This window comes from Carettochelys insculpta, chromosome 1 (genome assembly GCF_033958435.1).
Source record: "Carettochelys insculpta isolate YL-2023 chromosome 1, ASM3395843v1, whole genome shotgun sequence".
In the NCBI taxonomy this organism is placed as follows: domain Eukaryota; kingdom Metazoa; phylum Chordata; order Testudines; family Carettochelyidae; genus Carettochelys; species Carettochelys insculpta.
The window spans coordinates 52,401,323-52,424,897 of NC_134137.1; the positions used below are offsets into that span (position 1 = coordinate 52,401,323).

The 23,575-nt window shown below is 46.5% G+C and overlaps 1 protein-coding gene across 5 annotated transcripts in view; it reads left to right on the forward strand.

Annotated features, from left to right (window-relative positions):
- The window catches only part of B3GLCT (beta 3-glucosyltransferase), a 144,268-nt gene that overhangs the window by 22,785 nt on the left and 97,908 nt on the right, over positions 1-23,575 (forward strand). For 4 of the 5 annotated variants that reach the window (XM_074986181.1, XM_074986172.1, XM_074986155.1 and 1 more), the window contains exons 3-4: positions 15,088-15,127; positions 21,929-22,038. In XM_074986181.1, coding sequence (XP_074842282.1) covers positions 15,088-15,127; positions 21,929-22,038 — 150 coding nt within the window. Of the gene's footprint in view, positions 1-7,025; positions 7,468-15,087; positions 15,128-21,928; positions 22,039-23,575 lie in introns of those variants that run through there. The other variant, XM_074986188.1, reaches the window with a different exon arrangement.

A 23,575-nucleotide genomic window follows, 5' to 3' on the forward strand; every position in this document is an offset into this window, starting at 1 on the left:
TGCATCCAACTCTTGCATTGAAGTGGCCAAGGATGTACCGCTGTTCACCAGCTGGAAAGCAGTCTGTAACTTTCTAAGGTTATAATAAAAGCAGTCATTGTCTTCGGCGCACAACGCCAATGTGGGTGCATAAGTACTGATGATGTTGACATATCGTGACTTGGTGCAGAGCTTCAAGGATATAATGCGTTCTGATTCAGTTGTGGGCATATTGAGCGATTTCAGCAGATTGTTCTGAACAGCAAATTCAACTCCGTAGAGGCAGTGTTTCTCTGAACTCAAGCCCTTCCAGAAGAAAGTGTAGTTGATTTCTTTCACTGACCCAGCACCTGCCAACCTGGTTTCCCAGAGAGCAACAATGTTGATGTTCCATTTGTGTAGTTGTTAATCTATGACTGCTGTTTTGTGTATTGAGTCAGTGTTAGTAAGGTCATGGGCAAATTCAGGTCCTGGACACATGGTCTGCACATTCCAGCTGCAGAGCTGGAGGCAAGTTGGTTTATTATTTTGTTTTTTGGTGGGTAAGTGTAGGGTGCGAGAAGACATTGTAATGGTACAGAGTGCAGTCCGACCCCTCTGTGAATCCTCAGGAGAATCCTAAATAGACCATTCTGTGCAAGGTGAAAACCTGCAAAACAACTAACCCTGCCATGGCAACAACTGCAAAACAAAGCACGCTTGCCAAAACTTCAAGGCTACGCTGGCAGTAAGCCACAAGAGATAGTGATAGTAATGCATAGGCAATTTTAAGCAATCTTATGTTAATGAGTTAAGCTTTATTAGTTAGTGTTAGGAGGCCCGCTATAGAGCCTCTCCCCCGAGCGAAGCTCCAACGCATCAGGTTTTCCCCCACTGGTGACTGCAGCGTTTCCGGGGCTCCCGTCGCGGGTGTCACACTTTCAATAAACCAAATATAGCACTCGCCTTCTTGGTGCAGCCTCGTTTCTGGGGATCCCGAGCCTGGTTGGTTACAGTACATCATTTACATCTACTTTTCAATTTTTGGTCTATCTCCATGCACTCAATAAGGAAGGCAAATGTGGCAGGTCAGCACCTTATTGACCAGAGGCTGCTCGGCTTGAGGCGGGCAGTAGCTGACCAGTGGAATGCGATGACTCTTCCACCAACGAAAATGACCCATGGCATCGTCCTCTTCAGCAGTTGAGGAGGGCTTATAACCTGTAACTGCTTCTTCCCTTGTTGTTTCTGTGCTGTCAGCAAGGATGGAGTGTCCTCTCCATTTGGCACTCCCTTACCAGCTGCTTACGTGCCTGGGCTAGTGTTTGGAGCAAGCACGATGCCCAAGCGGCACTATCCCTCTCTTGATCACCCCAGTTGAATCCAAAGGAAAGACAGAAGTCAGTACATTTGGAACTGAGGTGACTGCAAAGAGATGCTGGAAAGCAGGTTTGATGAATCCTCCCTGCTAACCGCCTGGGTCTCCACTCCAGATCTGAGTTTGCTCCCATAGTCTTTGGATCTCCTGAACCTACCCCCAAGGCAGTGGGGAATTTTCTGACTGGGTTGTCTTCCCTGGGGTGATGTAAGGAGTCACGTTCCCTTGGATGCTGGTAACCAAATCATTGTTCGTACACCATTTGTATTAACCAAAATAATCCAGGGACCCAAGTATCCCAGACCCTCATCTCATGCAGAATAACGGGGCAGAAGCCACTCAGTCCGCCCAACCGCTGTCATGCTCGGGCCCGCGCCGCCCCCCTGGTGCCCATGGGTGGCTGCTGTTGCTGCCCCTGCTCAGGGCTCACAGAGGACCATGTGAGCAAGAAGAAATAACACATGACAAATGGCAGGGAGGATCGGGCCATCTCAATCCTCCCCACCACTGCCCGACCAGTATATAAAAAGAATTAAAATGAAAAAGTCACCCCACTGTGATCGCTCCAGTGGCTATTGTCCTTTGAGATTTGGCTCAGCTCCCTGGTTCAGGAGTTTGTAAACTCTGTACATGTAGGTTGCGGTGCTGCTCAGCTTTGGCCAGGCCACAGCCCACCACATAAAGAATTCCATAGAGAGAGATTTATAGTCAGAAATTAAAAGTCACAGTGGTAGGGGAATTAAGTTCTCTACAAAAGCAAACAAACACCATTTTTGCCTGTTAAGTCTGTTCCATCTGAATGTCTCATAACATTTTATATACAGAGTGAAACCATATTTACCCCCTCTGAAATAGATATTTATCTTGATTTTATATGAAAGGAAACTAGCGCATTCAGGAGGTGTTATCAGTGAAAAACAATGCAAACCAGAACTCCTGGTTTTTTTGTTTAAGAATTTTTGTAGGAAGCCCAAGCTGCTGTTAAACCTACTCTCTCTCTCAGACAGCTGAGCTCAAGCATACACTTTCAAATCAGTCTTCAACTTATTCAGAATGAGTTGAATAAGCTCCCCAGATATTTTTAGAACTTACGTCTTGGTTTCCTGGGTGATGCTGTACTGTCACTACTCTGTTTCTAAGCATGCAGCTGAAATTCCATCAGAAATTTGTATAAGAACATGAAATTATGGGGATTTATTTGGACCATGAGAGCAGCCTTTTCATATTTCTTTGAAGTCCTTGGTGTAACTTTGGATTTAAGGATTTTCTTTCAGAATGATGTTTATCTCAATGTGCAATGCAGTTATAGCAGGATATTAGAGAGACGAGGCGAGTGAGGTAATACCTTTTGTTAGATCAGCTTCGAAAAGACATCATTTCTCGAGCTTACACAGAGTTCTTCAGGTCTGGAAAACATACTCCCAGCATTACAGCAAAATGGAACAAATTGTATAACTTAAGTAGGTAGCACATATTATAAAGGCCCAATCAACACAGAAGGGCTCTAACATCTCTGCAGTCACAGGGCAAAAATAGAGACAGGTGTCGTGGATTACAGATTCTTGTAATAACCCATAAATCCAGCGTCTCTATTCAGTCCATGATTTTTAGTGATTATAAGTGTGATGAATTTACATTTCCAGGCTTATCTTTTGAAAGTGTTTAAAATTCCCTTTGAAGATGAGGGCTGAGAGGTCAGATTTTAGGGTGATTGCTTTGTGAATAGTGTTCACCCACAAGTGTTGTGGCGTTGGTCTTATTTTCGTGTGTGACCACTCAAGAGCATAGTGATTTGTCTGCGTGCCCCCACATTGTTGTTGCGGCAAGCTCCCCACAAACTAAGACATCTTGACTCAAAGGCACTAGACGAAGGGTGGGCGATAACCAGTCCGTGGGCTGGCCGCTGGCTGGCCACCAGAGGGTTAGTTTACCTGAGCATCTGCAAGCATGGCCACTCACACCTCCCAGTGGCAAACAATGGGAACTGTGGGAAGCAGCTGCCTGGCTTGGGCTGCTTCCTGCAGCCACGGCTGTCCCAAGGGGAAGGCAGGGCCTGGGGCAGTCCCCCACCAGTGCCTGAGCCATCCCCTCCCCAGGCCCTGCCTCTCCCATGCTCTGCCCTCTTCCCACTTCCTTACCTCCTCCCCCAGCAACAGGGCCAGGGGGAGGGGTTTGTTACCTGGGGCCAGGAGTTGTGTGCGGCAGCAGCAGCAAAGGGTCACCTCTTCCTCTCCTGTACTAGCCATGCAAGTGGCAGGAGCAGCAGCCTTCTCCACTGTGCCATGCTTCCCGCTGCTGTGGAGAAGTTAGGTATAGCAGGCCAGGAGGGTGGCATGGTGGGGTGAAGCAGGCTGTCAAGATCCCACTGTCTGCGTGGTGAGTGCGGGGGGAGGTGACCCCCTGCTGCTGCCACTGGCACGCACAATCACCAGCCCCAGGTTATTCCCTGGCCCAGCTCTGGCCCACGTATTTTTCCCCTCTCCCATCCATAGGAGGACTAGGATGGCCACCGCGGGGCTTCCAATAGTGTGGGGCCAGGGATGGCTGCCCCAGTTCGTCCTTTGCCCGCAGCTTTCGTTGGCTGGGAACAATGAACCGCGGCCACTGGCAGGTGCGGGGCTCCATGCCTGCAAATACTCACATATACACAGAGTCTAGTGGCCTGCCAATGGTGAACCCTAGCAATCGGCATCTGGCTCGCAGGGCAGTTATTGCCCACCCATGCGCCAGTTCCTGCCAGAGCAGCAAGCAAAAGCCTGCACTCCTACCTCTCTGCTGCAGTGACCAACACCACCACAACACAACTTGCAAGAGCCATGGTTTCCATACTTGCCTGTCACAGCATGCGACGCGCCTCATCCAGTGCACTAAACGCCCCAGTAGCAGCTCTGGGTGAAATCAGTCGCTGTGCTCTCAAATTACTCAGGCAGACAAGACAAAAACTCATCACTTGTGAGTGAACACTTTTCACAGAGTGATCGCTGCATGGCTACCTCTCTGATACTTGTCACTCTATATCTGACCTGTCGGTCCTCATTCTCAAAGGGAATCTGCACAACACTCAAACAAGCCTGAAAACTTAAATTCATTAGTTTGCCAGACTCTAAAAATCATAGATTAAACAAAGGTGTTGGGTTTATGGGTTATCTGTAATCCACTAAACCACTCTCTTTATCCTATTACTTCCGAGGTGTTAGCAGACCACTTTACCTTGAACGCTCCCTTAAAGATGGGATGGGGAACCTGTTTTGGGTCAGAGACCACAGAAGTAAGAAGAAAACAAATAAACAAACAAACAAAAAATACCAGCACACCTCACTGGAGTCCCCTAGTATGGACTGTGGGATCTGGGTGCGGGGGAGGGTTGAGGAGTGGGCTGGAGGTAGGTGATCTGCGCCAGCATGGGATACAGGAACAAGCTGTGAGTGGGGGATCTGGGCGTGAGGGGTTACAGGAGCAGGGGGTGTGGGTCTAGGTGAGACAAAGGGTGTAGGAGGGTTTGGGATGTGGGGTATGTGGGAAGGGCTAGGGTGAGGATGGGCAGTCTGGATGGGAGATAGAGTATAGGAGGAGGGTGCAGGGCCTGGGGTGGAGGGTTTGGGGTGCAGGGTCTGGGAGGGAGGCTTGAGGGGTCTGGAAGAGGTGGTGTAGAAAGGGGGTGGGAATGGGGGTCTGGATGGGAGGGTTTGCAGGAGCTGTCTGGGGGCACAGAGTCTGGGCAGCAGGAGTGCAACTTACCTTTCCAGTGTCAAAGTTTGACTCAGACTCACAATTTATCAGACCACTCTGTTTTATTAGCAAAGCCGCTCTGCTAATACATTTAGAAGTGAGCCTCCTGAGTGGGGCTTGTGTCTCTTAATTTATACAGTTGTTTTTGGAGAACAAGTTACAGAGAAGTTACAGACAAAAGAAGAAAAGATTTTAGTCACCACCCTTCGAGATCCCTGAGACCAGTCACGTATCTTCAATTACCTGCCACCCTTAACAATCTCCTTTAACAGCTTCCAGTTAACTTAACTAATTGCCCTTCACACCTTCCATTCTGATGCCTGCTTCTTAGACGTGCTGGCTCCATCTTAATTGCTTCTCCATTCAAAAGCTAACTGTCCCTATGTGTGCTCCCTCAGATACTTTGTAACATGTTTTGGCATGCCCTCTCATATACAATGTATCCAGCATGTCCCCTTATACAACGTTATACTTATACAATGTTATACTTCCACAATCCCCCCTTTTGGTCAAGGCTACGCCCATGACCAACAACTTACTGGATTCCATACATCAATCGTTCTTTTTCATTACTTTCACTGGTGACATTTAACAACATTAGATTAGCACTCTGGTTAGGGGTAACCTGATGGATGGTGTGTCTTGTGCAGTTTTGGATACAACAAGAAATCAATTGAAAACACACAAAGATTATTAGAATTCCAAATAGGATAGTCAGGATTCCTTGAAACAACCAGTTTCCCAGACTAGAGAAATTGAATAAGTTACTTATCCATTTCCACAAGGAACTTGGTTCTTCGTGGGGAAGGTATGCAATTTGCTCCAGATGGCTAGCACGATTTATTACCTCAGTAGTATTATCAGGTATGTATACGCAGCATTCTGTTCCAATTAGAGCACAGGTCCCTCCTTTGGCTGCCAGTATTATATCTAATGCCCGACGGTTTTGGAGGGCCACTTGTCGGACCGCTCCTGCTTCTTTGGCTAGAGCTTTTAAGCTCTCTCCTGTTTCATTGGCCATGATCTCAACCACCGCTTGTAACCTTAAAAGCCTTTTTGCATGGTGGATTACCCCCCCTACTGGGACTAAAGAAATGCCAACAGCTTCTTCCCAAGTTAGGGGGCTTATGTTATCCACATACCATTTAGCATCTGGCAAGTCCCTCCTTTTTCGCCTGAAATTACGGAGGCGATTTCGTGGGAGGGATTGAAGCACCCGGAATTGTGGGAAAAGCTGAGCAGGATAACAGACACCTGACCAATTTGCTGGTAACACAGTGTAAGCATTTTCCCCACAAACCCAATGATGTCCCATTAAAGCTGGGAAGGGTTGACTGCAACCCTTTGACATGTAAGAATTTACAAAGGAGGAATAGTATCCCCCAAAGGGCACAGGATGATTTTCACTGGGAGAAGAGGTAGCATTTACATGGCATTTGTAGATGGTGCTGTTTTTCTCAGGGAGGCTGTAGGGGGAGCAAGAGATTGAATCTTTGGTTTGATCCCAGGTTGAGAGGAAGTTTATCTTTCCATACCCGGTTCGCCATTCTCCAACCTTGTTTGAATAGTCCCATACACCATGGGACACGATGTATTGGAGACAGCTGCTCCTCCCTAGATTTAGCCCTGTCCCATTACACACCCAGCACCAGTGGCCCTTTCCTTTCACCACACTTATAAGTTTAGGAACATATGTTTTTCCCAGCCCCCAAGTGTCATTTTCCTTCCATGTCCTTTTAAGTGGATAGGGTTCTCCAGCAAGCTCTGAGGAATTCAAAGGGATTGCCATGGTGGGGATACTAGCTTGTGAGTGAGCTGGGATGTGGCTGCAGACCCAGCAATTAGAAATATTCAGGATCTGGGCTATCTGCACCTGTTGTTGGATGAAAGAATTGTCACTGTCACTCTGGACTCCCCAGACCCTCAGGACACAGTAGCTGAGGATTAAGCTTCGCAAAGGACACATGTTGGAAGCAGGACCCTTTCTGGTTCTGACAACCCCTTTCGAGGGAACCGCAGTCACGGTTTTACGTCCACCAGGCAGCAGGCGCTAGGCTCACTACTGCTTCTTGTTTGTTGGGTCCTGCTGTCTGCTTACCCTCTGCTTCTGGCAACCCTTACGAGAGCGCAGATTGTAAGGTATTGCAGGCTGTTCCTCTTTGTCTTCTGGGGTTGAAGCTGGTTCTGCGTGGTCTTGCAGAGGTGCTTGGTCCCCTGGAGGTGGCGCTGGCTTACACTGTGAGGCGTGGATCCATGCAGCGATGCCGGATAATTTCACTGCTGTCTGGGTGGTGAGCAGTACCTGGTATGGACCCTTCCACCGGGGTTCCAAGGCGTGCTTCCGAAGGTGGTGCCGCAGGTAGACCCAATCACCAGGCTCAAGAGTGTGACAGGCAGCAGAGGTGGGTTCCGTCGGCCAAGCTGCTCGCACCTGCGAATGGAAGGAGCTCACAGCTTGCATTAACCCTTTGCAGTACTGGAGGAGCGTGCTGTGAGTTAGGTTTAGGTCTGGGGCTGGGGTAATAGTAGCCATTGTTCGCATAGGGCGTCCCATGATGATTTCAAATGGACTCAATTTGTGTCTCTGGGATGGGGATGACCGAATTTCCATAAGGGCCAGTGGTAAAGCAGCTGGCCAGTTTAACCCTGTGGAACTACAGATTTTTGCCAGCTTATTTTTAAGCACACCATTTCGCCTTTCAACTGCCCCTGCACTCTGTGGATGGTAAGGGCAGTGCAACAGGTGGGTGACATGTAATACCTGGTTTAGATGTTGAACAATTTTTCCAGTAAAATGTGTTCCCCGGTCACTAGACAAAGTGGCAGGAATTCCCTTGGTAGGGATAATGTGGTTTAACAGACATTTTGCAACAGACAATGAATCAGCTTTGCGACAGGGAAAGGCTTCAATCCAACCCGAAAACAGACATATTATAACTAAAATGAATTCATATTTCTGACACTTTGGCATTTGTACAAAATCAAGTTGCCAGTGTAGGAAAGGTGCTTGAGGCAAACCCCGGAACCCTTGTGTTACTTTTACAGATTTGCCTACATTGTGGCTTTGACAAGTAACACAAGCAGCACAGTGGCGGGTTGCAAAGGAGCTGAAATGGGGAGCCCACCACCCCGCCTTACTCATAGCAGAGACCATCCCCTCCTTGCCGACATGCGAAACACCATGTAGCAGGGCGGCTAGAGACGGGTAGAGTGAGAGGGGGGCCACAAAGGTACCGGTGGGCGATCGCCAAAGGGAATCAGAATGCAAAGAGCAACCCAAAGCACTCCAGGGCTACGTCTACACGTGCATCCAACTTCGAAATAGCTTATTTCGATGTTGCGACATCGAAATAGGCTATTTCGATGAATAACGTCTACACGTCCTCCAGGGCTCGCAACGTCGATGTTCAACTTCGACGTTGCTCAGCCCAACATCGAAATAGGCACAGCGAGGGAACGTCTACACGCCAAAGTAGCACACATCGAAATAAGGGAGCCAGGCACAGCTGCAGACAGGGTCACGGGGCGGACTCAACAGCAAGTCGCTCCCTTAAAGGGCCCCTCCCAGACACACTTTCATTAAACAGTGCAAGATACACAGAGCCAACAACTAGTTGCAGACCCTGTATATGCAGCACGGACCCCCAGCTGCAGCAGCAGCAGCCAGAAGCCCTGGGCTAAGGGCTGCTGCCCACGGTGACCACAGAGCCCCGCAAGGGCTGGAGAGAGAGTATCTCTCAACCCCCCAGCTGATGGCCGCCATGGAGGACCCCGCTATTTCGATGTTGCGGGACGCGGATCGTCTACACGTCCCTACTTCGATGTTGAACGTCGAAGTAGGGCGCTATTCCCATCCGCTCATGGGGTTAGCGACTTCGACGTCTCGCCGCCTAACGTCGAAGTTAACTTCGAAATAGCGCCCGACGCGTGTAGACGCGACGGGCGCTATTTCGAAGTTGGTGCCGCTACTTCGAAGTAGTGTGCACGTGTAGACGCAGCCCAGGAGTCTTTCTCTGTTTCTGGGGCAGAATCCTGGAGCTGAGCGAGATGAGACAGGGATGGTGGCATTACAGAGACAGAGAGGGGACCAAGAAACGCTTCTGGTGAAGGTTTTATAGTGGCGGCATGTTTTGCAGCAGCATCAGCAAGTGCATTACCTTTTGCCACCTCGGTGTCTGCCGCTGAGTGGCCAGTACACTTAACAATTGCCAAGGCAGACGGTAGTAAAACTGCATACAGGAGGGCGGCAATGTAGGGGCCATTCTTGATAGGGGTACCAGTAGAGGTAAGAAAACCTCGAGCCTGCCAGAGGGTGCCAAAGTCATGCACAACCCCAAAGGCATACCGAGAATCAGTAAAAATAGTGGCAGAGAGCCCCTCGGCTAGAAAGCAGGCACGGGTTAGAGCAATCAGTTCAGCCACCTGGGCAGAGGTCACAGAGGGTAAGGGCGCAGCTTCTATGGTCTCAGAGAGAGAGACCACAGCGTACCCTGCAAGAAGGTGGCCTTGGTCATTTCTATAACAGGACCCATCAGTGAATAATACCAAGTCAGAGTTAGGGAGAGGTATATCTGAAAGGTCGGGGCGCGGGACAGTGATAGCGGAGACAGTTGCAAGGCAGTCATGGGGTTCACCATCACTAGGTAAAGGAAGGAGGGTAGCAGGGTTTAACCGGGAGCAGCGCTTAATAGTGATATGTGAGGCTGAAAGCAGCAAAAGTTCATACCTAGTGAGGCGAGCAGAGGAGAGGTGAGCAGTGTTGCGTTGCAGAAGGAGAGTTTCCACAGAATGGGGAACCATGAGAGTGAGAGGAGAGCGGAGGACAAGGGACTCAGACATCTCGACCAGGCGCGCTGCAGCAGCTACAGCGCGTAGGCAAGGGGGTAAACCCTGGGCTACAGGGTCCAAGGTTGCAGAAAAATAAGCCACCGGGCGATTTCTGTCACCGTGCTCCTGAGTAAGAACCCCGAGGGCACAAGCAGATTGTTCGTGACAGAAAAGGGTAAAAGGTTTGTCATAGTTAGGTAACCCTAAGGCAGGGGCAGAGGCTAAATTCTGCTTAAGGGAGATGAAAGCAGCATTTGCTTCAAGTGGCCATGGCATGGGGTTAGGTACAGAGGATCGAGTGAGTTCTTGGAGTGGTTTAGCCAGAGAAGCATATTGGGGAATCCATTGCCTACAGAACCCTGTCATGCCTAAGAATTTTCTGACCTGGCGTGGAGAGCAAGGCTGGGGAAAGCTAAGGATGGCTTGTACCCGGGCTGGAGAGAGTGTACGGGAGCCCTGGGAGAGAAGGAAGCCTAGGTATGTGACAGAGGTTTGGCAGAGCTGCAATTTTGTGCGAGAAGCCTTATGACCCTTGTTCGCTAAAGCTGTGAGAAGTGTTAGTGAATCAGTTTCTGAGGCAGACAGAGAGGGGGAGCACAGGAGTAAGTCGTCCACATATTGGATCAGTGTGGATCCTGATGGGAAAACCAGATCAGCGAGATCCCTGGCTAGGGCTTGAGAAAAATAGGATGGACTCTCTGTATACCCCTGGGGAAGGGTAGTCCATGTATATTGCTGACCCTTGTAGGAGAAGGCAAAGAGATACTGGGATTCAGAGTGAACTGGGACAGAGAAGAAAGCGGAGCACAAATCTACAACAGTAAAGTGGGTTGCATTTGGAGGAATAGACGCTAGTATTGTAGCAGGGTTAGGAACCACTGGAAAAGAAGGTATGACAATACGGTTAATAGCTCGAAGGTCTTGAACAAATCGCCACGATTTGCCATCAGCCTTTTGAACTGGGAGGATAGGGGTGTTACAGGGGCTGGAACAAGGGACAATAATTCCTTGTTCTTTTAATGCAGATATAACTGGAGCAATCCCAGCCTCTGCCTCAGGATTCAAAGGATACTGAGACAGGCGAGGCAGAGGTTTGGAATTGTCTACAGTAATCCGAACTGGGTCAGTATTTAATCGGCCCATTTCAGATGGGTGAGATGGCCATAGGGAGGAAGGAACCTGAGAGATTAGGTGCTCTAGGGACGGAGTTAAGGGACAGCAAGGGACCGGAGTGGAGAGGGAAGTTTCAGACAGCAGGGAGGCTACAGAATCACATAAGGAAGACTGAGGGATTTGCAGATAGACACCATCTGGGGAGCAGTAAATAGAACAGCCAAGTTTGCATAGCAAGTCCCGTCCCAGAAGGCTTGCAGGGGTGGAATCAGAGAGGAGGAATGCATGCTCCTCAGAGAGGGGACCGACCTGAACAGACAAAGGTTTTGAGAGGGGAAAAGAGGTAGGGATCCCTGTAATGCCAACAGCAGACACAGATTTTCCAGATCGGGGAACCACAGGCAAGTCAGTGGTGCGGATTGTAGAAAGAGAAGCTCCAGTATCAACAAGGAAAGGGAGAGAGAGATCATTTACAGTCAGGACACATTCTCCAGTAGGGGACAGAGGTAATAAGGGAGCTAAAACTTTCTGAGGTTCCCCAGCATCCCGTCATTGTTGGGGTGAAAAATAGGGTTGGGGATCAGCTGGAGGAACCAGCGGGGGGTTCACTTGATTTCCCATACAATTATTAGGTCGTTTTGGACACTCTTTTTTCCAGTGTCCAGTCTGTTTACAGTAGTTACAAACCCCAGTTAATCCAGCCCCCCGCCCCCTTCCGCAACCCCGTCCCTGTCCCCGGTGTGGTCTGCTTAGTCCTGAATAATGCTGTATCTGCAGAGCCATTAACTTTTGGGAGGACTGTTCCTCCTTTCCTTTTAAAGTGCGGTGGCAATGCTCTGCCACTGCCAGCAATTTGTCCATGGTTTCAGTCTCCCATCCCACACTTATTTGTTTTAACATGCTGCCTGTGGCAGGGAGAAGACCATCAACAAATGCATGTGCCAAGGCCCCCTGCCCATTTACATCGGGCTCTTGTATTCCTGAATGTTGTAGGAAAATATCAGTTAGCCGGGACCTATAGTCGCCTGGGCTTTCTCCTTGCCCTTGCTTACAGCAACGTATTGCTGTCCAGTTTGTTTTAGGAGACCACACTTTGGGAATGGCTTGATGCAGGCGCTTCCAAAGAGCCATACACCGGTCTCTGTATGCCGAATCTGGGCCAGTACTTTTTATGGTTGAGTGGCGTGCCTCAGCTGGCCAGTCTGCGGCAGCCAACCATTTTTCATAATAACTGGCAGGAGCTAACAATTTACAGTTGGAGGAGATCTGTCTCAGAGGGTTCATAGGTTTCACAGATTAACAGAAACTCCTCAGCAAATTTGACAGAGTTTTCCTGTGGTTTGGGAAAACCTTTAACTATAGATAAAAGTTCCGTATGAGTCCAGGGCTTATAATCCCATATGGACTCACTTTCTCCCATCTTAAGGACTCGTAAGGGTGCCACAACAGTTTGATCAGAGTCTCTCATTAACCTCCCATCAGGTTCTCTTTTCCAAGAAGAGATGTCAAGAGAATCTTTGCAGTCTGCTTTGGATTTCTTCTTCATTATATTTTGCAGAGCTGCGAGGCCAATGAGGGTATCTTCTTCACTTTCATTATCTGTAGTCACTGAAGATTTTTCTTTTTCTGATTTCTTATTTGCGCAGGAGTATGGTGGGGGTTGGGTTTGATACGGATCATTGCACAGGACTGGGCAAAGGGGAGCGCTCGGACTAGTGGTGGGAGAGACTGCATCCAATTGAACTGTTAGTTTTTTGATAGAATTTTTAAGAGAGGTGAGTTTTGACTCAGTCCATCTACGATTTGCCTCTTCCCACCACTGCATGAAGCAGTCTACTTCTCCTCTCTCCAATTTGGTTTTTGGGAGGACGAGTTTGCTTTTTAAAGTGTCCACTCGATCCTTGTCCCAAGAACCTAACAGTGGCCACTGTAATTTGGGGTTCTCTAGAGCTAATTTGGACCATTTTTCAAGAAACCTACAAGAGTCCGGACCCCTCCTAAAATACATAAAATAAGCCGGAGTTCCCTTAGGGAACTGTTCTACCTTAGACTTCTGATTACCCATCCAGGAGGACTTCACACAGCACTCACACAAGAAGGAAATTCGGGCTCGGCAGAGCGGTACCCGGTGCAACACACAGAAAGGAGCCCACAGGCTACTGCCTCAGCTGCCCTTGCTTTCACACCAGGGGTTATACCCAAGGCGTGGTGCGGCTGCAGCTGTGCAGATTCCACTTATTCAGACCATGGGGACAGGGACCCCTTGGTCAGCCAGTCTCCGGACAGAGATGGCTCCCAGATTCACACACACACCACAGGGAAGACGGATAGACACAAAGACAAGACAGTCCTCAAACCGGTTAAAGCACAAAAATAATAATTACCTGAGACGTCTGATTCCAGAAGCTGGATCCAAAGACCCCTACCAGAACAGAGTGGGAACCAACAAGTTCAATGGCGTAGACTGCGCTGCTGCTGTGTACCTTTCTGTCTTGTGGAGGATCGCTTGGACTAAGCGTCCAGGCGCCGGCTGCCACGATCGTCCTGCAAGGCAGTCAGGGATCACACAGCCTCAGTGAAGCCGCTTGCCATCTCGGTGGAACCTCCAAATTGTCAAAGTTTGACTCAGACTCACAATTTATCAGACCACTCTGTTTTATTAGCAAAGCCGCTCTGCTAATACATTTAGAAGTGAGCCCCCTGAGTGGGGCTTGTGTCTCTTAATTTATACAGTTGTTTTTGGAGAACAAGTTACAGAGAAGTTACAGACAAAAGAAGAAAAGATTTTAGTCACCACCCTTCGAGATCCCTGAGACCAGTCACGTATCTTCAATTACCTGCCACCCTTAACAATCTCCTTTAACAGCTTCCAGTTAACTTAACTAATTGCCCTTCACACCTTCCATTCTGATGCCTGCTTCTTAGACGTGCTGGCTCCATCTTAATTGCTTCTCCATTCAAAAGCTAACTGTCCCTATGTGTGCTCCCTCAGATACTTTGTAACATGTTTTGGCATGCCCTCTCATATACAATGTATCCAGCATGTCCCCTTATACAACGTTATACTTATACAATGTTATACTTATACAATGTTATACTTCCACACCAGCATCCCTGGACACACATGGCTCTGCGCCCCTTCTCCCTTGCTCCCATGTACTGCCCTCTGCTGCTCCATTTGGCCTGTATTACTGCCAATCAGAACAGTGGTAGGAGGCCTCTGGGCAGGCTGCCAAGGCCATTGCTGCTACCCCTCCGTTCTCCCAGCTGGGGAAACAGCAGTGAGTGGCAGCGGAGCCCAGAGCCACTTTCTGCCCTCTGGCCCCAATCAGAGCCTGCAATCAGCTTGCCTGATCCGGCCTGTGAAGCCCAGGGCTCCAAGCCCTCCACTCCACTGTGGGCCAGATGCTGTTGAGGGGAGCCCCGAGCCTTGGGTTCTGGATCTGGACCGCAGGCCTGGGGTTCCCCTCACCTGCCTTAAAATATGTGCTAACTAAACCATCTGCTTTACCTTGCCTTGTTCTGTGATGCTGGGAGTACCTTTCCCATGCCTGAACAAGAGCTCTGTGGCTTGAAAGCTTGTCTTTCTCTCACCAACATAAGTTAGTCCACTAGAACGTATTACCACTTCTGACTTGTTTACCTCGCTATGTGTATGGTTGCAGACCATGTATAAATGAGTTGTTCCTGAATTTTTCTGTATTTTATAACCTTTTTATATGCTTAGTCACAATTAGTATCCATGAAGGATATTAAAAATAAAATGTTCACAATAATAACAGATTTGACTATAATTAGATTTGTAAGAAATAGAAGCATTTTATAATGCTTTTTAGTAATTCTTTAAATATGCAAATACCTTGCTTCAGTCCTTGTATGACTGTGTAGAAAATGTCCTTATTATGTTAAATAACTGTCCCTGTAGGTTGAAATACTTGATTAACTCTAGGTTTTTTTTATCCTAGTCTGATAAACATGCTAAGAATTCTGATAGAACCTGATAAATCCTTCATTATTTAGATCTCTGCAGTCAAACATTAGCATTTTTATTGTATCCTCACAGTTATTTTGTTTTAATACAGGAGTCTGAAAAAAGTGGGAAATCAAGTAAAATAAACATAGGTAAGTAAACAATTTTTTCATAGTAAAATCTATGGTAGTCCCTTACTGCAATGTTTAAATTATCCTGTTTTGTCAATAGTCTCATGTAATGCATATTTTCTCTTTGTCACTAATAAAACAGCAGTAAGTAAAGTACAGTTACACTTAGATCAGTCACCATGTAAAATGGCACCTTTATTATTCAGCAGTTTACTAATGATACTGCTATTTCCAGAGTCTTTCATAATTGGTGATGATACACGAACTAGAAACAGGCTAGCTAGCCATTTGCAAAGCCAATAGTTAGAAAAATCCATCTTATTTAAAAACTGAGTATCTGTGATATGAAAGTGAGAGAGACAATAAGCTTGGAATGACACAGAGGTGTTTTTTATCAAGGTGCTTCTTAGAATGTAACTGTATTATAAGGACTTAATTGTGAGACTACAGAGTACCACTCTAAAGTCTAATAGTATTGTGGATTTGTAAAGACTTGCATTTTCAGCACATGTAGAAAAATCCATTACATCCTTCTGCTATTGTAGAAGGAGCCAAAAAAGGTTTAACTATGATGGTGATTCTGTAAGGGGGTTGCACCCACTTGTTCCATCAGTGCCCCCTGGTTGAGTGTGTGCATGCCTGAAGTTTTGCAGTTTCCAGGTTCACAGTGCCTCTGCCTGCTGTTGTGTTTGGCAGACTGGACTGGAAGGGATGTTGAGAGATCATCATATCCCGTCACCTACATTCATGGCAGGACCACGCACCATGTAGACCAGGGGTCTGCAACCTGCAGCTCCAGAGCCACATGTGGCTCTTTGAGGACTTCTTTGTGGCTCCCAATGCTATCATTTTTGATAAATGGTGAACATCTGAAAACTCAGCAGTGAACAGCTCATATCTAAATATCAAACAATAGCAGTGCATTGTGGGATATGATACTGTATCTGTGTTTTGATTTTGCTGCTGATAAAGTCTTAATTTTGAAAAGGAAAAGGAAGCTAGCGGCATTCTTGCTGTGAAGCACAACATGCATTGTGAGAAAGAAAACAAACGTGAAGTAAAGTTTGCATAACTAAAATAGGTTCGGGAGTAAAAGTTAGGAAGCTAGTGGTACAAACACACACAAGTAAAGTGTGAGGAAACAGAGTATGTAAAAGTTTATGAACATCCGGCAGTAAGCATGCATCACATAACAAATCATTACATTGTTCCTAAAATAGGGGTTACCAAAAGTATGTAAGGACCGTCTCGAAAAAATGGCTCTTCTTGCTGTGTTGGTTGCTGAGCCCAGGTTTAGACCATCATCTGTCTAACTTGCTGTTAAAAGTCTCCAGTGATGGAGATTCCTCAGGAGTGATGTGTCCATAGTGTATAAGCACGGTAGTGTCAAGGAAGTGGATCTCCTGTGTAGATTGGTCCAGGCTGAGCTTGATGGTGGAAGTGGAAGTTGCTGGGGTGGAAGTTGTTGAAGTCCCGGTGGAATTCCCGGTGGAATGGACACATCAGTACCACCCTGTACCGTAAACCCACTGACCGCTACGCCTACCTTCATGCCTCCAGCTTCCATCCCAGACACACCACACGATCCATCGTTTACAGCCAAGCACTTAGATATAACCGCATTTGTTCCAACCCCTCCGACAGGGACAAACACCTACAGGATCTGCACCAAGCATTCTTGAGACTGCAATACCCACCTGAGGAAGTGAGAAAACAAATCAACAGAGCCAGACGTGTGCCGCGAAGCCTCCTGCTACAGGACAAGCCCAAGAGAGAAACCAACAGAACACCACTAGCCATCACCTACAGTCCTCAGTTAAAACCTCTACAGCGCATCATCAGGGATCTACAACCCATCCTGGACAATGATCCCACACTTTCACAGGCCTTGGGAGGCAGACCTATCATTGCTCACAGACAACCTGCCAACCTAAAACAAATCCTAACAAGCAACTATACACCGCACCACAGTCACTCTATCTCAGGGACCCATCCATGCAACAAACCTCGTTGCCAGCTCTGCCCACATATACACACCAGCAACATCATTACAGGACCTAACCGGATCAGCCACACCATCGTGGGTTCATTCAGCTGCACATCTACCAATGTAATTTATGCCATCATGTGCCAGCAATGCCCCTCTGCCATATACATCGGACAAACTGGACAGTCTCTACGTAAAAGAATAAATGCACACAAATCAGACATCAGAAATGGCAATATACAAAAACCCATAGGAGAGCACTTCAATCTCCCAGGACACACAGTAGCAGATTTAAAAGTAGCTATCCTGCAGCAGAGAAATTTCAAGACCAGAATCCAAAGAGAAATTGCTGATCTACAATTCATCTGCAAATTCAATACCCTCAGCTCAGGATTAAACAAAGACTGTGAATGGCTGGCTAAACACAAAAGCAGCTTCCCCTCTCTTGGAGTTCCCACCTCCAGATCTACTGATGACAATACAACTCAGCCTTCCTGACTGAGCTAACCTCGTTATCCCCAGCCTTGCTCTGGCCTATTTATACCTGGTCTTGCAGATTTCCAGGACCAGCATCTGAAGAAGTGAGTTACCTCACGAAAGCTCATGCTCTAAACTTTTCTGTTAGTCTATAAGGTGCCACAGGACCCTTCGTTGCTGCTACAGATCCAGACTAACACAGCTACCCCTCTGATACAGGGCAAAGTCCCAGTGGAACCTGCAAGTCAGATGTGATCTTGTATGGAAGAGGCACTGTGATATCTAGAGTTAGATCCATGTTGATAACATGTGTCTAGCAATCACAGTTATTGTAAGGTAGATTATAGTTCTTTATAAGCCAAAGAGGTTTTTTTCAGCATCAGGAAAAATAGTCAGGAAAATTATGAAAACAACTAAATAAATATTATTAAGCCAAAGCAGTATGGCTGTCGTAATGGTAAATAAATCTGCCAATATATGAGCAAAACTAGCAAAAGAGTAAAGAGGAGACAGAATGCGCTGAAGACCTGCTGGGATGTCCTGTTTACTCATTCCTATTTAAAAACAAAACAAACAAGGGAGTGCTTGGATACTAAGGCAACACATTTAGAAATAGTAGAAAATATCTTTTTTTGCATAAGATTATTGTGGCAAATAGCTATATGAGAGTAGAAAATGTTATTGAGGTATCTTTCATTAAAAAGTGGACCAAGAAACTATATTACCTTATCCACCTTGTATCTCTGATTTCTGAACAGAAGTAGACATATATGTTTATGAGAATACCATCTGCAGTTATGCTAACATTCTTAGTCTCATGCCTCAGGGTGTGAGCTGATTTCCAACTAGAGTTATAAATAATACATTTATATACACCACTTTTTATCCAGAAAGATCCTGATGCACTCTACCCAATGCATTTATAAATTTATTATTCTCTTCTCCAACCGTTGTAATAAACTCTGGTTTGACTTATGGGTGCATACTGTTCACAGCCCTAGGTACAACTATTCAAAACTAAGCCTAGTCTAGTTTTAGAATAGTGGTTCTCAACCTTTTCAGGTTCAGGACCTATATGTAAATGTTTATAGCCTCTTGCAACCTAGTAAGTAATCGGGGGTGGGGGTGGAGCTTTGGGATGATTTTGGTTGGATCCTGCTCCCTTCCTCACAGTTAGCTTCTGTCCAGGGCTCCCCCAAGTATTGCAGTTCCTATAGCTCCTGTACTGTAAGGCTGGCTAGATTTGTCTCTCAAGATTGCAACCTCTGAGGTTTCATTGCCACGCAGGTTTGGCCCCAGCCCCCTGACTGACATTTGTGTGAGCACTTATGATTTGGCTCATGGGATGACAGTGCCACTCACATTTGGCCTTCCTGAACTCCTGTTGTGATGATGGCTGGGCCAAAGCTAAACGGTGCTGGGAACCCCAATGGTTGCACTGCCTGGAGGGGGTAGGTGAGCTGACTAAGTGCCATGGGATAGAAGCTGCCATGCAACTCTTTGAAACATTATGGCAACCCAGTTTTGGATCCTGACCTAAACCCGTGGTCAGAATAAACCCTGTTTTAGAGTAACAGAGAGGGAGCCGTGCTAGTCTATATACTATCAAAACAAAAAAGCAGTCAAGTAGCACTTTAAGACAAGCAAAATAATGTATTAGGTGAACTTTCATGGGACAGACCCACTTCTTCAGACCATAGCCAGACCAGAACAGACTCATGCAATATAATAACCTAGATTAGATTACACTTGCATTCCTACTTGTAAAAATTATCAGGGGACTTTTAATTACTACAGGAAGTAAGAAGCTCATTCCTGTCATTTGAAAGATGCCTCTTTTGACATCATTTCCCTGCTACCATCATATTTAAGCATTGGTTCAGTACTGATTCAAAAGCATGTCACTTATTGAATCAATATTTAAGCATTCTAGATCACACATTACTATAGGCACTTCCAACTATCTATCGAACCTTAGCTCTGCTTAGTTATGAGATCTGGATACTAATAAAGGTCAGGAAGGAAGGTTACCCTTGTACTTCATTTTTGCACAGAATGTTTGAGTGACTTTGCAGCATCCTCTGAAGCACAGGTGCTGACAGTTGTAAAAGACAAGGTATCGAACTGCTGAGCTGATTGGTCTGTTCTGGTGTGGCAGTGCCTGGGCATTGCAATAATTCTGAGGACAGTGCTAGATGTAATAAAGCTTTTCAGTAATGACATCCTACTTAGACTGCAAACTCTGTGGAATGGAGTAACCTTTTTGTCAGTGTCTCTCACATTGGTGCCCCAGTTCTTATTGAAAGTACAGAGAATCATAGTAAAATAATTATTCTGAAAAGTGAGTCAGTGCGTCTCAAGCAAAACTGCTTTTGTAGGAAAGTTTGCATAATAAAATTTTATTAAGTTGCTCCAGAGAAGATAATTTTCTTACCAATCGTTTACAGGATATCTGCAAATTTAAAGCGGTGAATGATAGCTTTTCTGTCTGAGGGAAAATGAAGATGATACACAAAAACAATAAGAGAAGGAAAAGTGACATGGAATCAAACCAGTTACAGTAAGGTCTCAGAATACACGAATCCAGAGCACACGACCCCGCTCTTACGCAGTTGACCACTGATTCATACAGTAACCCTCACTTTACGCAGCTTAACATTCGCACAACACAAGGTGCTGGGCTCTCAGGCCGCCTAGCTTCCCGCAGCTGCAGGTAGCCAGGCAGGCTAAGAACCCCTTCCTCCTCCTTCCCAGAACGGTGCTGCTTGACGTCCTTGCTGGTTCACCCCCATTAAACCCCCCCACCAGCTCAGCTCCTGCAATTCTCCCCGCACACCCAGGCCTCGACCCCTCCCCACACCCGGACCCAACCCCTGCGGACCCAGACCCAACCCCATGTGGCCCCAGATCACACCCCCCCCGCTGCAAGGGTGGCTCAGCATGCACGGGGCTCCCACCTGCCCTCTGCTCAAGCACCCCAGCCCGGTGCAACCCTGTTCGACCTCTCTGCCACCTAAGTCAACCCCCGCTCCCCGCAGCCCCAGCTCACCCCCCCATGCGTGAGGCTCTGACTTCAACCTATGCCTGGGTTGTGGCTCCCAGACCCTGGTGGGGCTCCAACCCCCCTCCACTCAACCACCCTGCCCTGGTGCACTCCCTTTTCAATCCCCACACCTGGCTCAAATCCTCCCTCCCGCAGCCCCAGCTCACCTTCCCCCCGCACTTGGGGCTCCAGCTGTCAGCTGCTGCCGGCGTGCACAGGGGCTCTATCCCCCCCTGCCAGCTCAATCCAGCCCTGCCCCAATTCACTCCCATTCAGTCACCCCTCTGCCTGGCTCACCCCCCGCATCTCCAGTTGACCCTCCCGCGCGGCACATGCTAGGCTGTCGCCTGTCAGTGCCCACGGGGCTCCAGCTGTCAGCTGCTGCAAGCGCATGAGGCTCTACCCCTGCAGCTAACCCCCCTGCCCCAGTTCACCCCATTCAACACCCCCCTCCCCAATCTACTACAGCCCCAGCTCACATTCCCCAGCATGCAGGGCTGCGGCTTCAACCTGCGCCCAAGGCTCTCGACCCCCAGCAGGCAGGCTCCAGCTCCAACCCCCTACCCACCACCCCTGCACTCCTAGATCCACCCCCCTCAGCCAGGTTCAACGCCCATACTGTCCAGGTCCAATCCGTTGCAAGCCCCAGTTCAACTGTACCCTCCCACCCCTCTGCATCCCTAACCCACCCCAGGTTTAACCCCTCCCCCACCCCCTTCCAGGGCCCCAACCCATCCTCTCCAGCCCTCCCCAACTTACGTGAAATGCAGGGTACATGACAGTTGCATGGAACACAACCCTTGCATACCTCGAGGGATTACTGTATTTCTCAAGCAGAGAAATAGTTCTCTTAAGTCAGTAAGGGTATGTCTACACAGTGTAGTTATTTCGAAATAACAGTCTCAAGTACTGAAGTGGGAGAGAGGGTAAGGGAAATATTGCTTCTTGTGAAAGGCTAAATCAAGTCTATATTTTTACTATGCAATTATTGCTTATGCAGATAATATTAGACAGACTAAAACCCATTATTTGATGGGTTTGAAATCTCGTGATTTGGGGAGGGACTATTCTCAAGTTTTTGATCCCTTGAGGTTGACAATATGGTAAATAGTATAAATTTAGAGGTCTCCTTTTATACAAATGCACAGTCAAAACTGGATCAGTTTTAGGGGAAACAATTTAATATGTTCATACATTTTTATTAATTAAATTAGTTATGTTGTGCCTTTTTGTTCCACTCAGTGTTTTCTTTAACAGTTATGCAGGATTTGATCTATTTCTGTTTTCTTTAAATATTTTATTTCCTTGTTCACAGAATTACAAGAAGTTGTATTTGTCATCCAGAGTCAGAGTAACTCTTTTCATTCAAAGAAAGCAGAAGATTTGCAGCACAACATTTTAAAACAGGCTGAAAAGCTTGGAAAGGTATGTGTGCATAATATATATTTTGTGCTGTTTTTTATGTCTTGATCACATTTTACTACCTTTCTACTGAGCTTGTTTTTATTTTGTTAGCCTGTTTCAGCTACGTAGTTCATTAGTCTGTGTTAGAATGCTGCAAACTGCAATATGCAGTGACTGACATATGTGGACTGTTCTGTTATGCAGTAAAAGTTCCTTAGTGCACATTAATGTAGTAATTTAAAACTTCTAGTGCACATTAGAAAAGTCTACATGGTCCAGATAGTGTGCAACATGCTAGTGCAGGAGAGTGCAAAGGGGGGCAATGCCCTCAGGGGAGCATGACATTTTGTAAGAATGGCTTCTGGGTCTCAGGCTCATCCACCTCATTTAAAATGTTGAAATCCATTCCTGTTTTTACATCTGTGTATTCACATTTATAAACTGATTAATAGAGTCTTTACATTCTACAGACTTATTTTCTTACACTCACCGAAAGGGTTTTTCTTCTTCCTTTTTTTTTCATATGAACATAACTGACGTTTCCATTGGTTTGGATTAAATTGGACAGGTTAGGGAGACCCTGCTAATTGGGGGTATGAAAAGTGTAAAAAGTTTGCTCTCCCTGTGCTAGTGTACACTGGAGTTTATACTTTTCTAGTAAGGATCATCTCACTGTGTAGACAAACCCTCATAAGACAGTTGTTTACTCTTTGTGCCCTTTCGGAAGAAATTGCTTGAATTCAGGGATATCACTGATGACATATGATGAGGCACACCAAGTGGGATTTTCATTTTGAAGTATATATTGTGGTGAATAATGTATATAAAACAACTGTTTTTGTCTGGGTAGAAATTGATCTGGAATGATAAAAGATGTTAAATAGAAAAATCTTGCATATAGGATCTAATGGTAACAGAGAGGAAGCTGTGCTAGTCTATACACTATCAAAACAAAAAGCAGTCAAGTAACACTTTAAAGACTAGCAAAATAGTTTATTAGGTGAGCTTTCGCGGGACAGACCCACTTCTTCTTCTGAAGAAGAAGTGGGTCTGTCCCGCGAAAGCTCACCTAATAAACTATTTTGCTAGTCTTTAAAGTGTTACTTGACTGCTTTTTGTTTTGATAGGATCTAATGGTGTAAGTTAGGGTTTTTTCCGTTAGCTTTCTGATGAAATAGGCACATCAATTTGTTAATGCGTACAATCAATTTCAGGGGCACATCTTAAATTTTGTCCTGCAGTTTCATTTGCTGTGGTATAGCTTTTGTCTGAATTTCTATCACATAAATATCAGTGATTTAGAAGGCGTATTAGTCAGAAATGTAGATAACAGAGCCTTAGCATAGAGCTAGAATATTACTGTTTGTAACAAAGTGCTATATGCACTAAATCTATAGGACTCTTGCTGCCCTGTATGACTGACTTCCTAATTATGTATTTACCTGAGCAGATTAACACTATATTAAACGTGTTCTAACTGTACTTTTCCAGGTCCTGGTTTCAATAATCACATGCATACGGGCATTCCCTTTACCCACACAAAGCTTCTAGTTCAATG